Genomic DNA, 23,828 nt, shown 5'->3' on the forward strand with positions numbered 1-23,828 from the left:
CTATCGCCTTTGTCACCTCGACGGGTCGCCAGTCCCCCACACCTAGAACGCAGTCCACCTCAAAAAATACTATCAGTAGTAACACCATCATATATCAACCTACAATTATGAAACAAGTTTATATGCAAAACTCCCACTTTACTTTTATTTATACTTCCAAATTTCCAACACAGCTACTAATAATGCAAGAAACAAAGATCTAAAAAAAGGAGCAACTCAAGAACAAGAGCCAGAATTACTTTCAAAACCAGCATAATATAACAAGCATACACCAAACACTAGTTACTCCCACAAGCGGGACAAAAGAGAATCAGAATTCAACAAACACAGAAAAAAAAGTTTGAAGCAACAGAGTCAACAGATCATCTCAAAGTGCTTACAACGCTCTTAGGGGCATTCCCCAGCGACAAAAGGTAAAACTAGTTAATCAGCAAGATGATTTGAAGAACCATCACCGTCTTCAGAAATTACCAAACTCTCGCAGTACTTCGTGAAGGTATGATCCTTCATGTCATATCTAGCTTCAACAGCTCGATCCCAGCACACCTGATAACCATCCTCTACAGCCTTCAAAGCTTCTTCACGACATCGAGATAAATCAGCTTGCGCTTTCCCAAGTGATTCCTCCAAACCACGCTTCTCATCTCGCAAAGAGTTCAACACCCTCTCATGTTCGGCCTTGATTGCAGCAGCAATGGTGGTGTTCTCAGCCTCAATCTTCTGGTAAGAAGTGATCAGATCATTCAACAACTCATTATCAGTCACGAGATCAGCGTTCTTCATCTTTAACTCTGTCACCTCAGCACTCAGACGCTCCTCCACTTCAGCACTCCTACGCTTCGCCACTTCATGATCGCGTCGGATACGAGCCATCTCCTCAGTCTTATCCATCGCCTCTCCAAGAGCAAACACCCGAGCAAAACTTTGAACAACCTACAAAACAAAAGTTCAAAAGGGTACAAAGCAGGTGCATTAAGTACAATACCGAAGATGAAGCAATAAAACGACTCAGCTACACACCTGATCAAGACGCCCCTTGAGGCGTTTAACTTCTTCACGGTAGGATGCCTTAGCAGCAACAACGACATCAGCCACAAGGGAAACAAACTCTTTAGGCTTCTTTTGATGGGGAGGGCGCGAGTGACCTTCTCCATCCTTCGAATGACGTTTACAATCCCTCAAAAAAAGCTCGAACTTATCAGCCCCCACCTCAGACTCAAGTATCACCACGAGTACCTCTTTTGCCCGCGAGGTGACTTCTTTCTCTAGAGTCTCTGGTGTCCTGGCAGCCATTGATGTAGCCCCACGCTTCGCCTGCATAGCTGGTATGGCCTTACTAGGCATTTTGGGCCGCGACTCCACTAAAAGCCTCAAAAGTTGTTCGGCCACTACAAAAGGAACAAAGGAACACAATTAGCAAGGGAGGATAACAATACAAGACACGGCTAATTAAAAGAAACCTTACAACAACGCGTAGTCAAAAATTTAACATCACACAAATCATCAAATCTATAGAGTTCAACACGCCCATGGAAGTCATTCAGGTATGTTTCAGGAAGCGGTGCCAAATGATTAAGCACCGACAGACGCTACAGTCCACGACAGAGCGTGACTAAGATCGTCCCCTTCCATATAGGTCCAACCATCACGAGGCACATCTTATCAGAACGGCGAGGAAGGTGATGTACATAACCAATATCAAAGGCACAATATTAGGGAAGCCCTCATATATTAGAGCTCTGTGCTGTCAAAGTGGTACGACAATTAAAAGATTTTTTGATTTGACTCCAAAGAACGTACCAGTGTCCTCTACGGTGCCTCCGTCCTCTCTAGCGAAACCATCCCCATTGACATTCACTTTCATCACCACATCAGGACTGACAAACCCACCCATCTTAACAGGCTCAACATCCCCTTCTAAAGAAGCAAAACTATGAGAACTAGAATGGGGTACAGTGGTGCGTGGCAGTGGCGCCATACTCTCAAAGGTACGAGATAAACCTGGAGAACCACCAGCGGCGGCCTTCGGTGCCGAGCTACGACGTCGTGTGACTCTCAAAGAAGTCATATTCAGATCTGGACAAAAGGTAAAAAAAGGGAGATTTTGCGAAGAGAGGAGATTACCTACACAGAAGGAGAAGAAATAAAAGAGCCACAAAAATCATGTTTAAAATAAAAAGAGCATTCAAAAGGGTTTCTTTAAAGAAACGAGGATGACAAGACAAGTCCCAAGCTTTCGGTTCCCAAGGTCATCCAATGCGCGCAATGACTTTTTGGTTTCCCTCCAACTCAAAAGCCTACAAAACAAAACAAATATTTTTCTTTCAAAAAGAAGTAATATACATTATTCTCCCCGTCCCATAATTTAGTCTCATTTGATTTTTCACAAATCAAATTGAATAATTTTGACCAATAAAATAACTACAGCATATAATTGATATAATTTCTAAAAATTATGTCATTAAAACTTTAAACAACCTACTGTAAGGATCAATTTTTAAATTAGTAAATAATAAATTAAAAGGTTTTAATTATCATTCAAATATAGAATAATTTAATTTTGAAAAGTTAAACATAAGACAAAATTATGAGATTGAGGAGACTGATGGAATGTTATTTTTTCTCAAATTATTCTTTAAGGATGTTTTAATATTATTGAACTCCATGCGAAACTGATCCAATTAATACGAAATGCAATGTCTAAATTTAAGTAAAGTTTATAATAATAATAATAATTAAAAAAAAAAGAGAAAGAAAAGCAACATTCATATTTCATGGGAAAAGGCCCCATGTAGCAACAAAAGAGGTCTTTTTTTGATGTTTGGGCTGCTACTCGGTGTTGGGCTTATTCTGGCCCAGTGACTTCGAAATCTTTGTTGTATCAGAAATGTAGTTAACATATTGCGTGGTCTTACATGATACCTTTGTCAGAAACCCAACCACAAGTCCACAACTTGTGTTAATACTTCTATTTCAATTTTTCTGAAATGTGGATTAAACTTATGGTTTTCAAAACTAAAATATTTTATAAAAATCATTTAAACAGCATAAATGTGATTATTTTGTAATAAATCTAAAATCAAGTTGCGTTTTTTTCTAAATCCAAGATTATAAATCTACTCAATCATAATTAAACTAACAAAAAACAAGAAATTAAAAAACACATAATTAAACTATTATTGAGAATAGATAAACACCTTCAACGTTTAAATCTTTGAATAAGAGAAAGTAAAAATCACCCACTTCTCTCTCTCTCAATATTTCAAAGTAGGCATATATCTCTAATGAAAAAACTCTCAATATCTTCTAGAATAAAAGTATTTTAATACTTAAAAAAATATACAAGGGAGCTTGAAATCGAATAGGATTTGGTATTTAAAATTCGTAATTCTGTTTCTCAAGTTTCGTTCCAATTGAATTTTTCTTTGAATTGAAAAAAATTTCCTCAAACTCCGCGTGGGTTGTATGATCGTCAAAATCTGATGTTTAAAACTTCACATATAACCCACCCAAACAGTGTACTCCCTCCGTCCCATTTTAACTGCTTTTGACTTTTTTACACGTATTTTAAGATGTTAAAAAAATTACATCTAAATATGAATATTTTTTATAAAATTTATATCAAATAAAAGTTTAGAGTCTAAACTTTTATTTGATATAAGAATTGAAATTTTTTATTGAGTGTAGATATTGTTTTTTTACACCTCAATATACGTATTAAAAAGTCAAACATCAGTTAAAATGGGACAGAGGGAGTACCAATTAGATCAGCTTATAAACTGAGTCAATTAGAACGCTACTCGTAAGCGACGAATTCCTTAACTTCATGTAACTACCTCCCACTCCTCACCTCGTTCGGCTACCACCGATTGACAAAACGGAGCTATATATACATTAGTGCAAAATTATTCATCCTCAATTACGATTTTCATTCACACAAAAACATTCAAAACTTCTTAATTATTTTCACATCAGAAGTGAATCAAGAAATTATGTGGTCGATTAGGCAAACTTAAAAAAAAAATTCTTCTTTAAAGTAAAAAATGAATTAAAAGTGAAAATAAATAAGTTAATAAGCGGGAGTTAGAAGGAGAAGATACTTCTATCCTAACTCCCACAGTTACTCTTTTAATGTCACGATCGACAAGAGTTCTAGCATACAATTGATCGTAACATGTATGTAATCAAAATATTTTGTAGTGGATTAAAAAGTCAAAACTAGAGTATTAGAGTATGTACGTATAGAGGTGGCAAAATGTAGTTTTGGTTTGGTTTTGGTTCTTATAAAATGGATTTGGTTTGGATAGATGAACCAAAACTATTTCCAAACCATATATTAATAAATGTGGTTATGGTTTTAGTTTGAATTATGGGTAACTAGTTTAGTAAATAAAAATAAATTTTATATAATGAACAAAAGTTAATACACTCAAATCACAATATAATGAATACTAAATATAACAAAAGCATGTGTGAGTGTGTGAGTTGATGGAGTGGTTTAAGCTCTTGGCTTCTCCAAGTAAGGTCATGAGTTCGAATCATGGGATGTGCATGTGTGATAATTAGCAAAAAGAAAAAAAGAAAAGAAAAGGAACCTAATAGTGTGTGGAGAGTTATAAGAAATCTTAAAAGTGAGACCAAATGTGGTTAGAACCATATTTTGTGAGAAATGTGAGACTAAAAACCAAACCAAATCCATTTTTCTAAATGTGATTTCAAATGGATCCAAATTCACAATTTTGGTTTGGTTTGGATTGGTTTAATGGTTTTGCATACCTCTATGTACGTAGCACTAGAAATCGAGGTGTGAAATCTAGTCATCCTGCTGGGAAGTGGGATCGATTATTTGGAATATCTTCCTTGTACCGCGGGAGCAGAGGAAAAATGGCAAGAACTCAACGTATGGTTGGACTTTAGAGTGTGAACAAAAAGAGGTGTCCCAATCACGTTACGAATACTAGAAAACATATTTATAGTACTACTGTACCAAGTTGACTATCCCAGTCCTTTCCCGTGAAGAGTTTGGCATATACCAAATTTATGGGCGGTTTGTATGAGCTTAAGATAAGAAAAACCAAGTTAAAATTTATAAGTGTTTGAGGAAAAAACAAAAGCCGAGAAACAAAAGTTAGCAATCCTAATTTTTTATAAGTGCTTTTTGACTTATTACACAAACGATATGAATAAATGTTTCTAGTTTATAAACTCAGAAACCGGGCTTTTAAGCGTTAAACAAGCACCCTCTATGTTTCATCCGTCCTATTTTAGAAAACTTATTACTATTAAATAATTATCATCCTAGTCCTATAAAATTCCGCACGCTTCCAATATGGCAATATATGACCCCTCCTACTCCACCTATTTATAGACCAGATATTGATGACTAGTTTCCTCGTTGTTCAGGGCGCCTAAAATGAATGTAAGTCCTGTGGAGAACCATCACTTTGGTATCTATTAGTATTATTTGGGTTTCTACTCAATGATCCAGAATTGACGTGGGCTATGTCTGAGTGCAGATATACAGAGGAAAACCACAAGGCCGCAGTGGTCAAATTCCAGCGTTCGGGAACTGGGATCAAGTCAAGGAGCTTCCCATCACTCAATATTTCGAAAATGCTAGACAAGCAGGCTTAAAACCTAGTCATTCCCGTGAATTTGGTGATCATTATGTTGCTGCGCCAAGTAGGAATCACCCTCCTCATCTTCCTTACACAAAGGTAATACAACAATTGATTTCTTAGTTACTTGTTTTGCATATATAGAATATGTACATGAGCTGAAAAATTTATGGAGCAAAATTATAATACTTGATATCCATGAGTTTGATCATGGATAACATGAAGGTCGGAATTATCACCGGAGAAGTGGAGATCCGAGTTTTAAAACTATGATGGCCTTTGGCTGTCAGAATTTATCAGAGATTTATCGAAATTATTTGATTAATCAATTATTTTTAATCAAATCAAAATATAAATGTTAAAAAAATATTTACCAAAAATTACTTAATAGAAAAATCAGAGTATTAGTGTTAGAACACCACAAAGTGAAGGGAAATATATTTGACTTTGGGGTGGAGGCCACCATGGGATATTTCAATGATTCCATCATCATGCATTCGTGGGTAAGCGTATACTACGCATATAGTCATAGTATGCATGTTCCAATCTTATCTTTGTTGGGGAGATGTCGGCACGGCACCACATTTCACATTACTCCTTATTTTCTGAGATGCAGACGGCAGATGTTAGGCCATTTCGCACGTAGATAGAATGTTAAATTTTATATTTTCTAATTAAATATTTTGTTTAATATTTATATCCAAATAAATTAATAAATTCTATTCTATGTATTCACTTATATGATCAAAATTTTGAAAAATGCAGAAGAAAAGTTAGAGACGAGCATATTTAAATAGAGAGAGTACTATTAACAGCCTTGCTTCTCATTAAATAGAATCAATAATCAGTACATCAGATATAAACCCCGAAGCGACACGTATCCACTCCTGAGAGCTTGACATAGAACGTGATGCCCTGGCTGATGTATGAGTAACACCGTTCGCAGACCTATGAATAAAATCAACTTGCACATTATCAAAGTGCTTTAAAAGTTCAACACAATCTGATACGATCGTATGAAAATAAGAACACCCCTTTGATCACCTTAATCGCTTCCACTACTGTCTTTGCATCTGTCTCAAAGATGCAGCTTCTGAATCCCAATCTCTTTGTCCATGATAAAGCCTCCTTTAGTCCTAGAGCCTCTGCTTCTCGCAGAGATAATTGAGCTTCAAACTTGCGATGTCTAGCACCAACAAAGGTTCCATTTGCATCTCGAATCACACTCCCTACGCCGACACTACCAACTTCCTCAAAAATAGCAGCGTAGGATCATATGTCTTTTATTTTCGCCTTTTGTGGAACATTGTTTTTGGTTTAATCATATTTATTTAGTTGATAATTGACATTTTCGTTTTACAGATATTTAATAATCCTATTCTGTTTAACAGATAGAAAACAACACCACAGTCAATCATCTAATTATTTCTACAGCACTTTTTTTTATCATTATTTCATGCATCTAACTTTGAACAGCAATCCAGAGCCTAACATACAGCTAATTTTGAACAGCCAAACTCAGCTACTCAACCGAGCGCTTATGTACAGAAGGGGAATCCTACCATCAAGACCTATTCACATTTTCTGGCACATGAGAAGAAATCAGAGAAGAATTCTTACAAGGGTAGACAGAAGAGGCCTAATCAGCTTCAGACCCAAAATATATCCAGTGCTGTTGTTTCTGTTTCTCACCGCAGAATTCCACCCATCACTAAACCTGTGGACGAAGATTTGTATCAAGTTCCTTCCGAAGCCCTACAAAATTCCAAGAGAGTGAGTCTCTCTTCTTTACTAAACTTCAAATATTGTGCATTATACATGCTTTGCAAGTCAGTCATATGGAACATGAATAACGGAACTGCTTTACTAGTGTCCCAGATGGTTGGACAGTGGGGTTTAAGGCTTGCTGCTGGTTTAACAAAATAAAATAAAATATCATGGTATAAAATAACCTTCTGCACAGAGTAGTCTGTTTTCATAAGCACCATATAAATAGTTTTAATAAGAACGACGCAATCCAAACTATCTTATCACATGTACTCATTTTCATCCATGATATAACTTGGACTAAATTTCTGGTTAAATTCCTCCAAAACACAACATAATTAGGGATGAGTCTGCACAGAGATCTGTTGGGAACATTAGATAAGTTGCAGTCATTTTCTAGAAATACTTTCATACACGGACACGTCTGATGAAGTCTAATAGACATATGATATGTCTTTGTTTTCATATTTTGTGCAGAAGAAGTTGTTTGGATTCTTTTCAAGATGTTTTATGCCACATACGAGATAGTTTATATTTTAGAAGATGCAGGTGCTTCTGAAGCGAGCCCTACAAAACAGGATTCCAAGGCTAACTGAATTTTCCCAAAGGACATCCAGTAGTATATTACAATCTTAAAGGAATGAAAGAAATCTTTACAGCTAGTCTAAGTTGCTCTAGCATTGGTTAAAATGTAGAATGTAGAATTGCAAAAATGCAATACAGTTATACGTGTATAACAACATCTGATGATTGGAAAGCAAAAACCTCTTTAGTTATACAGCGGCAGGCAATCTGGGAGTATTGACATTCGACCCCATAGGTAATAAAATTCGACTTCTTACCAGGGAATGCAGTATCTTTCCCTATTCATTATTGTCCAAACAAACGAACTCTGGATTTGATCTCGGTAAAAGCTAAATGTGAGTAACCTTTTTTTTATAAGTAAATCTACTTCATTAAAAATAGTAAAAACTTTGAGGTTGTGCTTACGTTTCCGACAAAAAAAAATCTTGCTGTACAGAGGAAGAATCATTCTGGAAACCGTTCAAGACTATGCCTTGGTTGGAACTCCCTTTTGAAGACCCAAGAACAGACCCAGATTATAAGAAGTTGAAGCGGATATTCCAGTATTCCAGACTAACGTATCGTCAATATCAGGATAAGTAGCCAGTCTTGTGATTTTTGGACCTGGTGGCGAATTTATTGATCCCTTTGGGGCCAAAATTGTGAACTTATTTGGGTTTCAAGAATACCATTCACCTGTGCACAAATTGTAAAATTAGAGATTGAGAAAACAAAGGATATGAGATTGTAGATGCTATGGAATCAAAACACGGTGTTTACAGGATATGATGGGTCCAAGGTAAGTTCAATATTACATAGTAGTGCATGTCTTCACCCTAGTGTTCTGTCTCGATCCAAACAAAGCCAGAATAGAGGTACAAGTTCTTAAGTGTTAAATCTTTGGTTTTATTTGCAGGTGTCATTCTCTCAACTTTACAGGAAAAGAGTGATAGTATTTCTGGAGAGGTATAGGTTAGAGTTAGACTCAGCAGATATCGGTTCCTTAAGATGTTAAAGAAAATGTATCTCCAATGGAAGGGTACAAGTGGAGAGTTTGAAGTTATTCACATAGTTGAAAGAGAGGAATCATCATCAGCCCCAAAAAAGTTAGTGGACTTATTTATGTGTCCTAGTTATTAGTCCCAATGATTTAGGACATACTTCACTAACTTCAACTCCAACAATGTGCCTTATCCTCATTACATATTTAATATTTTATTATTAAAAGTTTTGTTTCATCATTAAAAAAACAATATAAGGAAGAGAGAGAAAGAGAGAGTGGGTAATATTTTACTATAAAATCTAGGATAGGGCAAACAAAGATGTGCCTAAAAAATAAGGCTTGAACAGCTTGTCTTAGTGATATAAAACATCACTAGGACACTCTTGGATTACTACTTATAACTTCTCGTGAAGCCCCAAAAAAGTTAGTGGACTTATTTATCCAAACAGCCAAGACAAGTATGAAGTTACCTTTAACAGAAAAAAGCAGAGATGGTACAACAATGTAGTGACAATTGAATTTTCACAAGCTGGTCTCACCAATTAAGATCGACTAAAATTTAGCATTTCACATAAAATGTTAAACAAAACAAACATGTTAAATAAGTGATTGACAGTATATTTACAGACCAGATCTTCTGCCTTTCTTACATATAAACTCAATAACCAAGTCCTAGCAAACATAGGCATGAAAATGATACTCTGTATTTCGCCACCTGATATCCCATGATTTGATTTAGTAAGATTATACTCATATGAAGAACACAAGGTGTAAGGCAACTGAAAAGAATAGGACCAAGAATTTAGGGCAGTAAGAACAAGTCGCAATACAAAAATTGTCGAGTGCACAAAACTTGTAATCTCTGTGACATTCCACTAGAAGCAAGATCCACTGCATGAAATATGAACATTAGACACTGATGAATTATCTTAAACGTATAGACAAATAACATGATAGTCTTGGATAGAGGATATAAATTGGGCTTTTAAACAAGTAGAAGTTCCCAATAATGCATGAACAACTTAGATTGTACAACAGCAGGTACGCAAATCAATATTTTCACCTTTCACATGGTGTGCCTCGTCCTAACATGTGTTTGATATCATAATTCAGTAAAATTATCAAAGCTCAAGATGCTGGTTTCAATCAAGATTATTCAGCTACACAACTCCACCAGTAAACGTAAAGGGTCCACTATAAGTCACATAACTCAAACTGAGGACAAACATATATATTGACTATAAAGAGAGTTAGTTAAAGAGTGATAAATATAATAATAATGATATAACATCTAGGGCCAGAATATAAAATCGAAAGCCATCGTTACTCAAAAGAATGGAAGGAGTTGTCATGAAATTCCAGGTATATATTTTTATATGTAGGAAACTCATGATGTTTAGATATAAAAGATATGGGTCCTCGTCCCCATCTTTTGGCCGTTGGATGAATATCCAGCGGCCAGGATTATAACATTTTTTAAAACATGTTGCCCTTTCTAACCGGTGGACGGAGTCATTTACCGGTCCAGCGGTTAAAAACACTGAACGTGTTAAATAATTGCTATAATCCTGATCGCTGGATATTCATCCAAAGGCAGAAAGCACGTGTTTGCTGGGACCAGGACCCAAAAGATATATAGCTGCTGCATGAAGTCCAAACACCGCATATCATCCAACATATTCTTTGTCGCATTACCCATAAACGAAAGTCATACTGCAACAGAGAAATACTTAGCGAGCAATATGCAGTACATGCTTCAGAAAAAAAACAAATATTTGAATTTTGCAAGCATGTGAGAACAAGTAAGGAATCAACCACATCATTTACTATTTTCAGCAATAATATTTATTGCAATTACATGTTCACTAAGCACACAGATTATGAATAAAAATAATATAAACCAATGTAACAGTCAAGGATACGGAGGGAGGATACAGCTGTGGATAATGGGTGAAGCCAGAATTACTTCTTACTGCAAAGTTTGTGACGAAACAGAGTTACAATAAAGATTTTCAATACGTTTCTAACAAAAACAGCTCGAAATCATAGAGTGATTAGCATGCAAGTGTGACAAAGTCTTACCAACAAGCTGAGAGAAATGATCCCATACATATCACACTCACTAGGAAAAGCAAATACTCCATTGATAGTATACCAAAGCATATTTTTCCTAATATCTAGAGTCTAACATGCCCACAACATTAGAGATTATCCTCATCTGTGATCCAAGATTCAGAAGGATCATATCTGTCTTTAAATTTCTTATGTGCAACAGAGTCAGATCTGTGACTCCTGCCTACACTTCTTTCAGGTCTAGATTTATCCTCGTTTCCTTTGAATCGCTCCTTTCTATGTCTGCTATGCTCACGGGAGCTGCTGTAATTACTCTCTGAGCTTCGTCTAGATGATTTCTTATGCCCTTCTTTACCATCATGTTGTCCTCGAACACTACTCTGCTCGACTGTACCAGTATAACCCTTATTTCTTAGTTTCTCCGGGCTCTTGGAATTATGACTTCTGTCGTATCTGTTTGTGTCAGCTTTCTGATTACGTCTAAATTGATTGAAATCTTTAGGATACTGGTCGACTATCATTGTAGATTTAATTTCTTTATAGGAATGTGAGTGTGTCCTGTTATAAGTCGCCGCACTTCCTTTCTCACTCACATTGTCTGCAGATGTATGACTCACTGGCAACGAGTCAGAAGCAGTCTTTCCAGATTCTTCAGCCACATGCTGCAGGTGACCAAACCCCCCCGCTGCCTTGATTTCTTCCGTGTATTCTTCAATTATATCCCTCATTACCTGAATCAGCATTAGTTGTAAGATAAAATGAGAAAATAGAGAACTAGAAGAGTAAATATATAAAGGTAGATCTTTGCCGATTTAATGATTCAAAAACATTTATTATTGTAAAGAAATACTGCTTCCCTCTTGTATCACAGACTCGGACTAGATTTATAGCAAGTTATTGGACCTAGGAATTCGTTTTTATCGATGATATTTAATTTAAAAAAATTAATATATATTTGCGCAAATATAGGCCCTAAACATTTTAAATGGGAAAATAAGGAATGTTCATGAAACATTACAGGTGCGTCTTCGTAAGCATCTGAAAGCCTGGGATCCAATTTAGAATAAGATCTCTTTTTTTTTTTTTTTGCTAAATTTGAAATAAAATCTCGGTGCAAGATAAGAAGGCTAATTTTTGTTCGCACACATTGACTTGCTTAACAGGCATTTATTTCACTTATAAGACTTTCAAACCCACCCCTTTGCATCATATGCTTTAAAAGTTAAAACAGCTCCACTTTCCATCCCTTTTGCCATTTTCAGCCAACTATATTGTTGATAATTTTCTTTTCTTTTAACTTATGATCTATGTATTTTATACAATCAATCAGACTTATTACCTCTAATGGAGTACATTCAATGTGTACTTGATAAAAATGTTCTACCTTATTCTCAAAATATATTTTTATTATTGACACAATTATACATTTTATGTAGGGGTGGCGACCACCCGACTCCACAACCCGACACCAATTCAACCCGTAAAGTACGAGTCCGGGTTGGAATTTTTCGGATTCGGGTCGAACCAAAATCAACCCGAAAAAGCGGGTCATTTTTGGTTGAATTCAGGTTACTCGAAATTGACCCGAAATTATATACTTTGTCCCAATCATTTTTTTACACTTTCTTTTTTGAGATGTCTCATCCAACTCTTTACATTTCAAAACTTATTAAATATAATAAATTTTTATAATATAAAAATCAACTACTCCAACTAGTTTTCTCCACTATATTTATTTTATACATTAAATATTAATCGGTTCAACCACTATCCTCACTTTTCTAACTTTTTCACACTACTTTACTTATTTTCTTAACCTCCGTGCCCAACCCAAATGTAAACATTTGGATGGTATGGAGGGAGTATATAATATAAAAATCTTATATATTTATAAAAAAATACATATATTTATATTATTTTATATTATATATTATTAAATTAATAAATATTTATTTTTATTTAAAAAAATTAAAAGCTATTTATGTAACAAATTTATCAGTCGGTCATCTTGTTATGATACCTTACGACCAATAAGGAAAGGGTATTTATGTATCAATATTTATCAGGCTAATTCATTCTTTAACCATATATATGGTGATTATTTATTTGCCACAGTATTCCATTGATTTAGGGGTCATTTGATAACAGGTGAATGACAAGATTAAAGGTTCCGTTCAGATTTTAATCTCATTAAGATTGTTTGGTTGTCCTGTGTTGAGCTGGACGAGAGGAGAAATCTTCTAGACGAGACATAGTAATTTTATTGGCTCAATCATCCAGATGTACTTCTCCGGGACAATAATAAAATTGAATCAATATTATAACAATATTTGATTTTTTTAAATGTTTGTTATATTTGATTTTTTTTTAGTTTATAAATCTATATTTAATTAGTTTATAAATATGAAATATTAAAATTCTTGACATTTAAAAAATACTTCATATTTAATATATGTTAATGAGCTCAATTATAAAAAAGAATTGACATTTGTATTTCACAATTAAATATTTAAAAAATATTATATATATATATATATATATATTATAGAAACATTAAAATTTAAAATTAAAAAAGTCGTCGAATATAAGTATATGAAATACAAAAATTACAATTTATTTTTATATATCAGCCGATTAAAATTTATTTTGTGAAGATATTAGTTATTTAAAATGACGTCTATATTAAAATACAATGGTAGAATGTATAGATATTTTGTTGTTTGATTATTAATTTCAATTACAATCATTAAACTTCAATTTAAATTGATAGGAAACATTTGTTACATATTTTTAAAAAATTATTATATGATTTAAGTTTCATTTATTATAAACAACATAGTAAATTTAATTTTATAATATAAATCATAGAGTTGAAATAAATTATCAATTTCAATAATTATATTCTTATTTAATTTGAATTATTTAAAAAATTATAAACGTAATAATACCAATTAATGAATAAAATAATATATTTAAAAGTAATTATGAGCTAGTCATCCAGATAAATTAGAAAAAGGACTATAACAAACAACAACATTCGACATTCATTCAGATTAACTCTCATTCAGAAATTTAACTCGTCCAGAAATAACTGTTCAGATTTAACAAATGACCCCTTAGCCTTAGAATCCATTTCTAAGACATGTGTAAAGCTAAACAACCCTTAAATACTTGTTTCTAAAGAAAGTAAGTCGACAAATATTATTTTTCCTAAGAATAAGTCCATATTTGTGTGTGTGTGGGGGGGGGGGGTATTGCTAAACTAGCCAAAATGAACGGTCATAAGTACGTAACTTGCGCAAGATCAAATGGTTCAAAAAAAAGATACATGTCACATATTCGTTTTACAAATAATCCAAATCTGACGAATTATTACTTAGATAAAATATGATCCAAGATATGAGCACCTTCGACTAGGTCTCATATCTTTTATAAAATGATCATATCCAAATGTCCTTTTATGATCCATGATTCGTATTCGGTCAAACCATTATATTTTTAGCCCATTAGATATGCAAGTAAATAGCCATTTTATTGTTTCTTAATATTGTCTATAAAATTTTCACGAAATACCATCTATCCACCCATAAAAATGGAACAATTATCATCATATATATTAAATATATGTATTTTAAATTTTTGAATCATGACTAATGTGTTTTAATATTATTATATTTATTTTAAAATAAATGATAATCATTTATATAGTTCAAATAAAACATTTATTAATATTGGTGGATAATACTTGACCCGTATTCGGACGATCATACAAAAAAGATGATAGAAATTATGATACTAACTCTCATATTCAAATTGGATCTAGACCTTAATATCTAAATCGATTTATATCCGCATAAAATGATACTGGACCAAATCTACACATACTAAAAATAAATCATGTACCAATGTCCAGTTTTTCACGGATAATTTTATAATTCTACTCCGATTATTGGTTCAATTCACATAAATAATTTTTTGGGTAAACTAATTAACTGATAACATTTAATATTGTTTGTGTAAATGAATTAATTAGAGATTATATATGAAATACATTTTTATAAAGTGGGCTCAATAAAATGTGACAAGTGCAATTAACACAAGTATTTATTGTGTAAATAAATTAAGTGAAGACATAATATAATTTTTGGGTAATAAATGAATTTAATAATGTAATTTTTGTAATTATATTTTTGGGTAGGTATAATTGATAATTCAAGGTAAAAAAATTTGTCGCGTTTTTCCCTTGTTGCCGTTAATATATATAGAGAGCTTGTGTGCTTGTGTGCTTATGTAATAAGTTACAAAATGACTTAAAGAGATAAAGTTAAAATTTAGAAGTTGGTGGAGGTACTTCTTTTAACATATTTTGTTTTGTGATTTGATTTAATAGAAGTTGATGTTATCATTCCTTTTATTTTCATATTTTTTATAATCTATAAGTTATGCATAAAACAAACAAAAAAGAGTTTCAAAAATTCACCACGGCGAACTATTACATATGTTCACCATGGAAACTATATTCTAATCATCTTTTTGATAATCCAACCAAACAGAGGATGCTATCTTACCAATATGATATTGAATACAAAATTTTATTTTGTTTAATGAAGTGAAGCATCATTTTTATAATAATATTAGTTTCTTTAGCAATTTTAAAGCTATAAGTTAGTTTTGTATTTATAATACAGATTCATAATTACAATTCCTTAATATCTGATTAAAATTTGTATATTTGCTTATTTTGTTAAGATATTCACATCCATACCATTTAAAATAGAAAAATTATGATTTTTCAACCTACACTAAGTTTTATATAGTGAATTCTAAAAACTCTACATGGCCAAACAAATAGATACTAACTTAAAATCTTCACATTTCACGTTCCACCATAAGTAGCTTTTTGCCATAAGCAATTTATTTATTTAAGTTTACCAGATGGGCTCTAAATGGTGTCAAAACTCTATTTGAAGTATTGTGATTGGAGCACTCACAACAAAGAGAAATTTCAAAACAAATCAAATGAAAATAACATATTGGACTTGCATAACCTGTGTTGTTGTTCTCTTTATTTTCTTGCCACGATATGACATTCTTCGACGTTTGTAATCCCTTTCTTCAGCCAACAACTCTTCTCTTGACTTGGTAATACTTTTATCCTGCAAAATTAAAATAATGGGATCAAAGAGACAAAACCAATTAAAATGTTAAGTTCATATCCAAAAATGATGATGAAGATCTATTACACCCTTTGAATTTATCACCATACTCGACTGAACCTAATACATGCAACCGGACATGTGCCCACTACAGGACAGAGCATAGGCTCAATGTTCCAAGGACTTCTTAGTTTCACAGCCATCCACCTTACCTGTGTTGGATGGTTGTACAGTTGAACACAAACTTATTCCTCGTCATATTCTTTAAGAGAAATTTAGACTTTGACCAAGTGAATGAACACTGATGAGATGAACTAAAGATGCACAAAGAAAAGGATGAGAAAGGAGAAAAAAACATATAAACAGGTATTAATACTGGAATCTTAATATCATAGGTTTAGAAATAATATCATTTGTAAATTACAAAATCCTTAGAAAATCAAGTTTAAAGATTATGTATAATTTTTGTCTGTTGTACTATCCAAATTAATACGGATGTCTTATCTAAATTAATACCCAACAACAAAAAGAAGGGAGTTTCTTAGTAGCATCCTTCTATTTTTGCCTTTTCCAACTGGTACCATATCGTATTTTTGACTTACAAGTGCTACTCTTATAGTATAAGATTCACATATAGCATATAGCATGCCTGGACGTTAAAAAAAACTTTAAAATGTAAGTAAAAGACCTACTTACCCATTTAAACTTAAAATTTTCCGCAATATTTACAACCTTAAAAAAATCATCGTCAAATATAGAAACAACATCTAAAACAAACACGTTAAAATATAGGAACAAAAACATCAGAATATGGTCTAGAACATAAATATATGATATATTCACATGCAAATACAAACTTTCATACTGGACGGGTTTTGGAGACCCCCGTCCTACTGAACTGAACTAAGAGGGTTATCTTATTAGAAAAGATAAGAACGTAAAGACACTTTTTTTAACCCTAATATAATTGGAATCGATCATGATTGATCCCTCGTTACTTCTCAACGAAGAAGTAATAGGTAGGGATGACAGGATTTGAACCTGTGAGATTTTATACCCAAAACAAACGCGCTACCAAGCTGCGCAACATCGGACAATTTGTCGCACAATTTTTATTAAGTTTAGTGTATAACCGGAAGACCGTGTTTTAAAATGTAAAGGTTTTTATATTATATCACATTCCAGTCGTGTGACGACCTAACATTCGCCGCCTTTATCTATTCATAGAATCCTAATATTTCAAAATTTCAGGATCATACAGACCATTTCCACATACCGGCCAAATCCCCTGAATATGGAAACATAGCTTTATTGATTTCAGAAGGCCCAATTTCGTTGAAGCATAAAACCACATATTTTTATTTATAACTCCTTTACCAGGAATCATGTCACTAAAATTTACCTTATTATGTCCCCGCTGCCAAGAGAACATATCATGTTCAATTATAGGCTTGTAGTCCGGGCGCTTGTGCCTCTCTTCCTCAGCTCTCTTTGATATATATTCATGCTCAGCCGCTCTAAATTCAGAATAAAGACATTAGGCCCTTCTTTAGAAACACATTACAGTGACTTATTCAAGTAAGTAAACAGGGAGCATCATTAAATTTACTCCAGGCTCCGTGTTAGAAACAAGGCATGTTTTCATATTTACTAGTAACAAATAATACTTGCTACCAACAACGAAATAGACAATTATACATATTCAAACCTTACCATGTTAGTATCATCCAAAAACATAAAAAGAAATGTACAACTTACAATATTCAAACGAACCAAGGAGTATTAAGAAATGATTACTCAATAACTAAAAGGATGAAGTAAAATACACAGCCATAAGAACAGAAGTGTTATACCGTTGTGAACGATTAAGCTGCCTCAAGGTCCGAGCAGCTTTCATTTTTTGTTCAAGCAATGACCTCTCACGAAATGCTGCAACGGCATCTTCTACTTGAGAAACGGATACCTCCCCATCACAGACAAAATCATCCTTGCCACTCTCAATTGTTTTATCACTAAACATCAACAAGTTCATCGTAACATTCAATACCAAGTGCTTGAACAATCCCAGAGCAAACAACTTGCCATTCATTTCCCCGAACAATATACCCACTTGTGTTCCATACCACCCCAATACTTGACACAAAACAGGACAGCTAAAATAAAATTGATTCACATCTCCATCACCGAGAGCAACCGCTTCAGTAAGAATCGGCCTCAAACACGACCTCAACAACAGCACAACATGATCCTTAACGAAAACATCAATAGCAAGACCATAGGAAGGCGCATTAACAAGAACCCATCTGGAGACCACATCAACAAGAAGCTTGGTTCTAGTGGAAGCTAAACACAATAGAAGCCGACGAATAATGCAAGAGTAATGTAAAGGGTAATCATTCCAGCCATTTGTTTCTTTGAGAAGAAACATATAGTCTGAGGGGAGAAAGCGATTATGGGAAGTGTGGGACAGAGCATGGGGAGGCTTGTGGTGTAAAAAAGGAGGGAGAGACAAGGGGTGGGGAGTAGGGGGAGGTAGAGAGACGACGGAGGGGCAGTTTTGGTAGAAGAAAGAGGAGGAGGGGGAGGGGGAGGAGGGGGGTTGAGGGGAAATGGTGGTGGTGGGTGGGGAGAGGAGGGTTGTGATGGAATGGGAGAGATAAATTAGGGTTTTCAGAGATGATAATGTTGTTTTGAGATTCTTCTCGTTATTAGGGTTTTCGGGAGGATTCATGGCGGAGGAATTCACCGCCTCCATAGTCTTTTACTTTTCGATCTTTCTCGGTCGGAGAATGGGTTTCTTGCCCGTGATTTCAATTAAAAAAAAACCCAATACATACCTGCAGAATCATTAGATATGAATTATGGTTTATCCTCTGTCGTCCCAGGTCATGGGTTCGACTCTGGCTCACCCCGAGAATATCTTCGAACAGATACTCACTTTGTAAGGCTATAAGCCATATTAGTCAAAAAAAAAAAAAAAATTATGTATGTGTTTGGTTTGGGTGAATGATTCCGGAAAGAATGGAATGAAAAATGAACTATATTATGGGCAATTGTTAACAAATTTCATTCCTTACTCCATTCCATTCCTTACATTATGTGCTAGAGATCATACCTTCAATTTGAGATGAAATGCTCCATTCTCTTCTACCCCCAATTTCTTCTCGAATCTTATCATAGCAATTTTGCCCTCACTTACATTTATTCCAAAACTTCCATCCTATCTCTATTAGTTCCAAGTAATTTTACCCATTCCATTCCATTCCATCCATTCTCCTCAACCAAACACAACACCTAATGTTGTGTTTGGCTTGGGTGAATAATTCCGGAAGAAATGGAATGAAAAATGAACTATATAATAGGTAATTTTTAACAAATTTCATTCTTTACCTCATTCCATTCCTTATATTATATGCTAGAGATCATACATTCAATTTGAGATGGAATGCTTCATTCTCTCCTACCCCCAATTTCTTCTCAAAACTCATCATAGCAATTTTGCACTCACTTAAATTTATTTCAAAACTTCCCTCCTATTTCTATTAGTGCTAAGTAATTTTACTCATTCCGTTCCATTCCATTCCATTCTCCCCAACCAAACACAACATGGGTGTAGATTCAAACCTTTTTTTTTGCCTTCTGTTATAATTTTCTGCGGATCGGATTTCTTCCTTTATGCGGAAGAAAATTATAGCGGCAGGCAAAAAAAATTTGCTTGAATCTGAACTTTTGAAATATAGATCCGACCCCCTGGATGAGTATATTATATAAATCCTCCCTGGCAAACACTTTGCCAGGGACCAGGACCCTTTTATTTTTATTTCAAATTTAGCTTACAACGTTTGATACATGATTACCAATGTCCAAAATAACATAATTATGGAAAATGACCTCACATACCATTTATTAATCCTTGATAATCTAGCGTTTTCAATTTCGGAAGAAAACGCCATCATTTTGTTCATTCTTTCAACCCCAACAAAACCATATGTTAACGGAGGATTTTGGTGAACAAGAATTTTGTGAGTTTAGAGATTTAGGGTTTATGAAAAAAGAGGGGATGAGCTTGAGAGATGTCTCGATTTGTCTCGTGTATCGGATCTCATATCCCAAGATGCATGCGTACCTATGTTTTTATAGGATCAAGCCCACGCAGTTCTGTTAGGATTGGGCCTATGCCGAGAGACTTTAGGGATAAGCTACGTTAAATGCTGATTTAATTGATTTTAATCTGATATAATCTTCGAGTTATGATATCTTTCTGGATTTAAAAGATACCGTTTGGAGATATTTTCTGTGATTGTTGATTCTTTCCTCGTTTCAGAGAGAGGATAATTACTTGTGGTCAAGTAATTAATTAATAATCTTAATTAATAAAAGAATTTGGGAGATAAATAGAATAATAGGCTATGCCAAAATATGGCATAACACCATACACAAAATAGCGCTATCTTTTTTTAACTCCAACAACATGCTATATCGTGTACCATTTTGTTCTTTTAATCCAGCAAAATTCTACATCAAAAATAAGGTTATGTTTTTTTAACCCCAGCAAACGCTAGACGATGTAGCATTTTTTTTTATCAATATTCAAAACACTACACGATGCATTGTTAATAACTGGTATCGAGGGTCATTTTTCCGGATTCTAATATTCAGGAAATGATTGATAGTGTGATAATGGGGTCTAACACACAGGTTGAATGGAGTTTTGATCAGACTACAAATTTAAATTGATTTATCAAACTCAAAAAAAAAATTGGTTAAATTATTTTAACAACTTAAATGTTTCATAATAATCCTGAAACACATTAAGAATATAACAACCATTCAATGTCGATGACTTTAAACGATCGACTGTTTAATCGTGCCATATCACGTGACACATAAAATTTATAACATTCAATTCAACACAAATCGAATATATGCATACAATCCATCCCTAATTTAACATACTCTATATCTATTAACTTAGAAAGTCCACTCCCAATATATACACACAACTCCTAATTGTGAAGATGGTGATGAGAACCACTTAGGAATTGAGATTCGTTTGATTCCACAGAAGAAGAAGAAAATTGTTGAAGTAGTAAATGAAGAAGTTATAGTTGAGGAAGTCGGCGAAGATTATCCCGACGAAAAATCATAGTGTGTAGTTCTTATATACATTATTTGTTAATTATGTTCGTCATTTGCTAATATTTATTGTTTATTAAGATTTGTAATATGATTTTAATTAACATGAAGAAAATGTAAAATGTTGAAATGTTATACGAGGGTCATTTTGTCCATGTTTCATATTTCTCCTTATACAAGTACTATGAAGAAGGTTTATGAGAATGTTGATTTTGAGAACCTCACTCTGTCCAAATTAAAAATATGTTTTGCTGATGTTGTTGGTGAGTATTGACTCATTATATGTTAAAGCTCAGAAAACAAGATAAATCTACTGAGTCAAGAATCAAAGGATGTATTGGTTGAAAATTATGATATGAAGGTTGTGTTACATGTGTATGTTGTTACTTGTTATTCCTTCAAATGTTGAATCTGATATAGAGAGGGATGGTCATGGACGTAGTGATGATGAGTATGTTGAAATTAGGAAAAAAAAATATAAGGAAAAAAATGGGTGACGTTGATAGACAAGCTAATTTAGGTGAAATGGATGATGGAGTTGATGGTTTTGATAATAGTGAATCAGACATGACATATTATCTTAGTAGTGAGGAGAGTGATGATGAGTTAAGTTTTGCTATCTCCCTTCCAAAAATTGACATTTGAAAATAAAAAGGATTTTTAGGCAGATTGTGTTATCTAGTTTTGTGGCTAATGGTAAACTCTATCAATATATACATAATAATTTAAAAAGGGTCCAAGTTGGTTGTGCTAGTGGTTTTCCTTTTAAAATATGGTTAAATTATAGTAAAGAAAAAGATGGGTGGGAGTTGAAGTCAATTATTAATGAGCATAATTGTGCGTGGAATTATAAAATCAAGTTAGTCACTACCAAGTTCCTTATAGAGCAGTATGGACACAATAAGAAAAATCCAAATTGAAAAATTAATCAGATGTAGGAAGAGTTTAAAAGGGTCCTTAAAGTGGATATTTGTGATGCTATATGTTGTAAAGTGAGGAAGGAAGCTTTATCAGGGATCGAAGAGAAGACGAAGGAACATCATGCAAAAATAAGAAAGTTTGGTGGTGAAATATTAAGCAGTAATAGACATAACACAATTAAGATTTCAACAGCAAGGCTTTTGGAAGGAGATGCCAACAGATTTAGGAGAATATGTGTTTTTTATACTGCACTGAAGAATGGATGGAATGCCAGTTATAGACTAGTGTTAGGACTAGATAGGTATTTTTTTTTTAAACTGTGACTGAGAGACAATTGCTTACTACAGTAGGAAGGGATGACAACAATAACAGTTATCCTGTGGCTATGACAGTAGTGGAAGCTGAGAATTATGATTCATGGAAGTGATTTTTGGAAAAACTTATTGATGATTTGGATCTTCAACATGGTCATGAAAAGACGATTTTTTCCTATTGATAGAATGTTATGCATTTTCCTTATATTTTTGCACCTTCAATTGTATTATTGTGCAAATGTTTGTGCTTTTATTGTGTACAAGGGTTGGACACAGTGGCAGAGGCACACTAAGGCCAGAGTAGGTCCAGGCCCTCCCTGGAATTGGGCCAATTTTTTTTATTTTTTTTTTGATTTTGCAAGCCCAGCCTAGCCAGCATTAGTCCTGAAATCCCAGGCCCACAAATCAAATAACAAAACCACGCAACAGGGAAGCTGCAAGCGAGAGCAGTAGCAAATTAAGTGAAAAACATTAGAAAAAAAAAACAATACCTAATTTGTGATTTGTGAAGACAGAGTGAGTGACGGGTACAAACTAAAAAGCACCGGAGTAGTCGAGTAGAGCCCCTGGACACAGCACGCTCTTCAGTCTTCTACTCTTCTCCGCTTCATAGCTTCAACATTCTTGATTCTTCCAATTCCAGAGGTTCATTCAAATTTTTAGGTAATTTCAGATTAGTATTTTATTTGTGTATTTGTAATTAGATTTTAGAAAATTAATTATTTCTGATTTATAATGCTGTGATTTGTAATTGTGATGTTTAATTAGGATGTTATTTACTTTTAATTCATAATAACAAATAATAATCAGTTGGTTAATTGGGTGTTATTAATCTATTTGTGACAGCTATGAAGAGATATTATCAGTCTATGTTGCAAAATGAAATTCCTTCAGTTTAATCCGAAAATGTGAGTGAACCCAGTGTTCATAATCGCCAACAAAATCGTGAGGAATTGAATGTGGATGAGTTGCCGATTGATCCCGCAAAGAGAAAAAATATTTCTGACTTCCATGTTAATGACAGAGTGAAGGTCAGAAGGTTTTATTTGCAGAAGGGACCTTGCCAACCGAATATAATTTTTCCTTAGAGATTGTTTGGGACTAAAAAGCGAAGATTTGTTTTAAATTGGTACAAAGAACATCCTAGTTGGCTAGAGTACTGTGTTTCCGAGGATTCAATTTATTGTCTATGTTGTTATCTTTTCAAACCTGAGCGTGGAGGCCAGAGTGGTGGTGATGTGTTTGTCACTCAGGGGTTTACGATGGAGCTAGTAAT

At 33.9% G+C, this 23,828-nt stretch overlaps 3 protein-coding genes across 7 annotated transcripts; 1 reads left to right on the plus strand and 2 right to left on the minus strand.

The window, feature by feature from the left end:
- Window positions 1–253: 253 nt before the first annotated feature.
- LOC108207326 (uncharacterized) lies at window positions 254–2,277 on the minus strand. Its single transcript, XM_064086295.1, has 3 exons — window positions 1,801–2,277; window positions 1,021–1,388; window positions 254–933 (listed from the first exon to the last, which is right to left on the minus strand). The coding sequence occupies exons 1-3, from the start codon at window positions 2,066–2,068 to the stop codon at window positions 424–426; spliced, it is 1,146 nt and encodes a 381-aa protein (XP_063942365.1). The 5' UTR covers window positions 2,069–2,277; the 3' UTR covers window positions 254–423.
- Window positions 2,278–5,293: 3,016 nt separating this feature from the next.
- Window positions 5,294–9,108, plus strand: LOC108209482 (uncharacterized). Of its 2 annotated transcripts, XR_010288756.1 has the most exons (5): window positions 5,430–5,717; window positions 7,131–7,391; window positions 7,863–8,305; window positions 8,407–8,748; window positions 8,866–9,108. XR_010288756.1 is itself a non-coding variant. In XM_017380410.2 (4 exons), the coding sequence occupies exons 1-4, from the start codon at window positions 5,414–5,416 to the stop codon at window positions 7,911–7,913; spliced, it is 519 nt and encodes a 172-aa protein (XP_017235899.1). In that variant the 5' UTR covers window positions 5,294–5,413; the 3' UTR covers window positions 7,914–8,255. The 2 variants fall into 2 exon arrangements, 1 of the variants encoding a protein (XP_017235899.1); XM_017380410.2 differs by lacking the exons at window positions 8,407–8,748; window positions 8,866–9,108 and adding an exon at window positions 5,294–5,419 and having other exon boundaries at window positions 5,517–5,717; window positions 7,863–8,255.
- Window positions 9,109–9,487: 379 nt separating this feature from the next.
- On the minus strand, window positions 9,488–19,019 carry LOC108209481 (U11/U12 small nuclear ribonucleoprotein 48 kDa protein). 4 transcript variants are annotated; one of them, XM_064087114.1, is made up of 6 exons: window positions 18,035–19,019; window positions 17,584–17,698; window positions 16,074–16,181; window positions 11,035–11,756; window positions 10,875–10,924; window positions 9,488–9,843 (listed from the first exon to the last, which is right to left on the minus strand). In XM_064087114.1, exons 1-4 carry the CDS (start codon window positions 18,934–18,936, stop codon window positions 11,154–11,156), a joined length of 1,728 nt encoding a protein of 575 aa, XP_063943184.1. In that variant the 5' UTR covers window positions 18,937–19,019; the 3' UTR covers window positions 9,488–9,843; window positions 10,875–10,924; window positions 11,035–11,153. The 4 variants fall into 4 exon arrangements, with proteins under 4 accessions (XP_063943184.1, XP_063943183.1, XP_063943185.1 ...); XM_064087113.1 differs by having other exon boundaries at window positions 10,016–10,924; XM_064087115.1 differs by lacking the exon at window positions 10,875–10,924.
- Between the last annotated feature and the right edge of the window lie 4,809 nt (window positions 19,020–23,828).

Source organism: Daucus carota, chromosome 2 (assembly GCF_001625215.2).
Source record: "Daucus carota subsp. sativus chromosome 2, DH1 v3.0, whole genome shotgun sequence".
Lineage (NCBI taxonomy): Eukaryota > Viridiplantae > Streptophyta > Magnoliopsida > Apiales > Apiaceae > Daucus > Daucus carota.

What these genes read in the sequence shown, in the direction of transcription:
- LOC108207326 (XM_064086295.1), bottom strand. Translation starts at nt 2,068, where the DNA reads ATGACTTCTTTGAGAGTCACACGACGTCGTAGCTCGGCACCGAAGGCC. An exon ending in AGGCACCGTAGAGGACACTG is followed by an intron (nt 1,389 to 1,800) that starts GTACGTTCTTTG and finishes TTCCTTTTGTAG; the next exon opens with TGGCCGAACAACTTTTGAGG. An exon ending in TCAAGGGGCGTCTTGATCAG is followed by an intron (nt 934 to 1,020) that starts GTGTGTAGCTGA and finishes TTTGTTTTGTAG; the next exon opens with GTTGTTCAAAGTTTTGCTCG.
- LOC108209482 (XM_017380410.2), top strand. An exon ending in CTCATCTTCCTTACACAAAG is followed by an intron (nt 5,718 to 7,130) that starts GTAATACAACAA and finishes AATTTTGAACAG; the next exon opens with CCAAACTCAGCTACTCAACC. An exon ending in CCCTACAAAATTCCAAGAGA is followed by an intron (nt 7,392 to 7,862) that starts GTGAGTCTCTCT and finishes TATTTTGTGCAG; the next exon opens with AAGAAGTTGTTTGGATTCTT.
- LOC108209481 (XM_064087115.1), bottom strand. Translation starts at nt 18,936, where the DNA reads ATGGAGGCGGTGAATTCCTCCGCCATGAATCCTCCCGAAAACCCTAAT. An exon ending in CAGCTTAATCGTTCACAACG is followed by an intron (nt 17,699 to 18,034) that starts GTATAACACTTC and finishes TTCTGAATTTAG; the next exon opens with AGCGGCTGAGCATGAATATA. An exon ending in TAAAGAGAACAACAACACAG is followed by an intron (nt 11,757 to 16,073) that starts GTTATGCAAGTC and finishes ATGCTGATTCAG; the next exon opens with GTAATGAGGGATATAATTGA.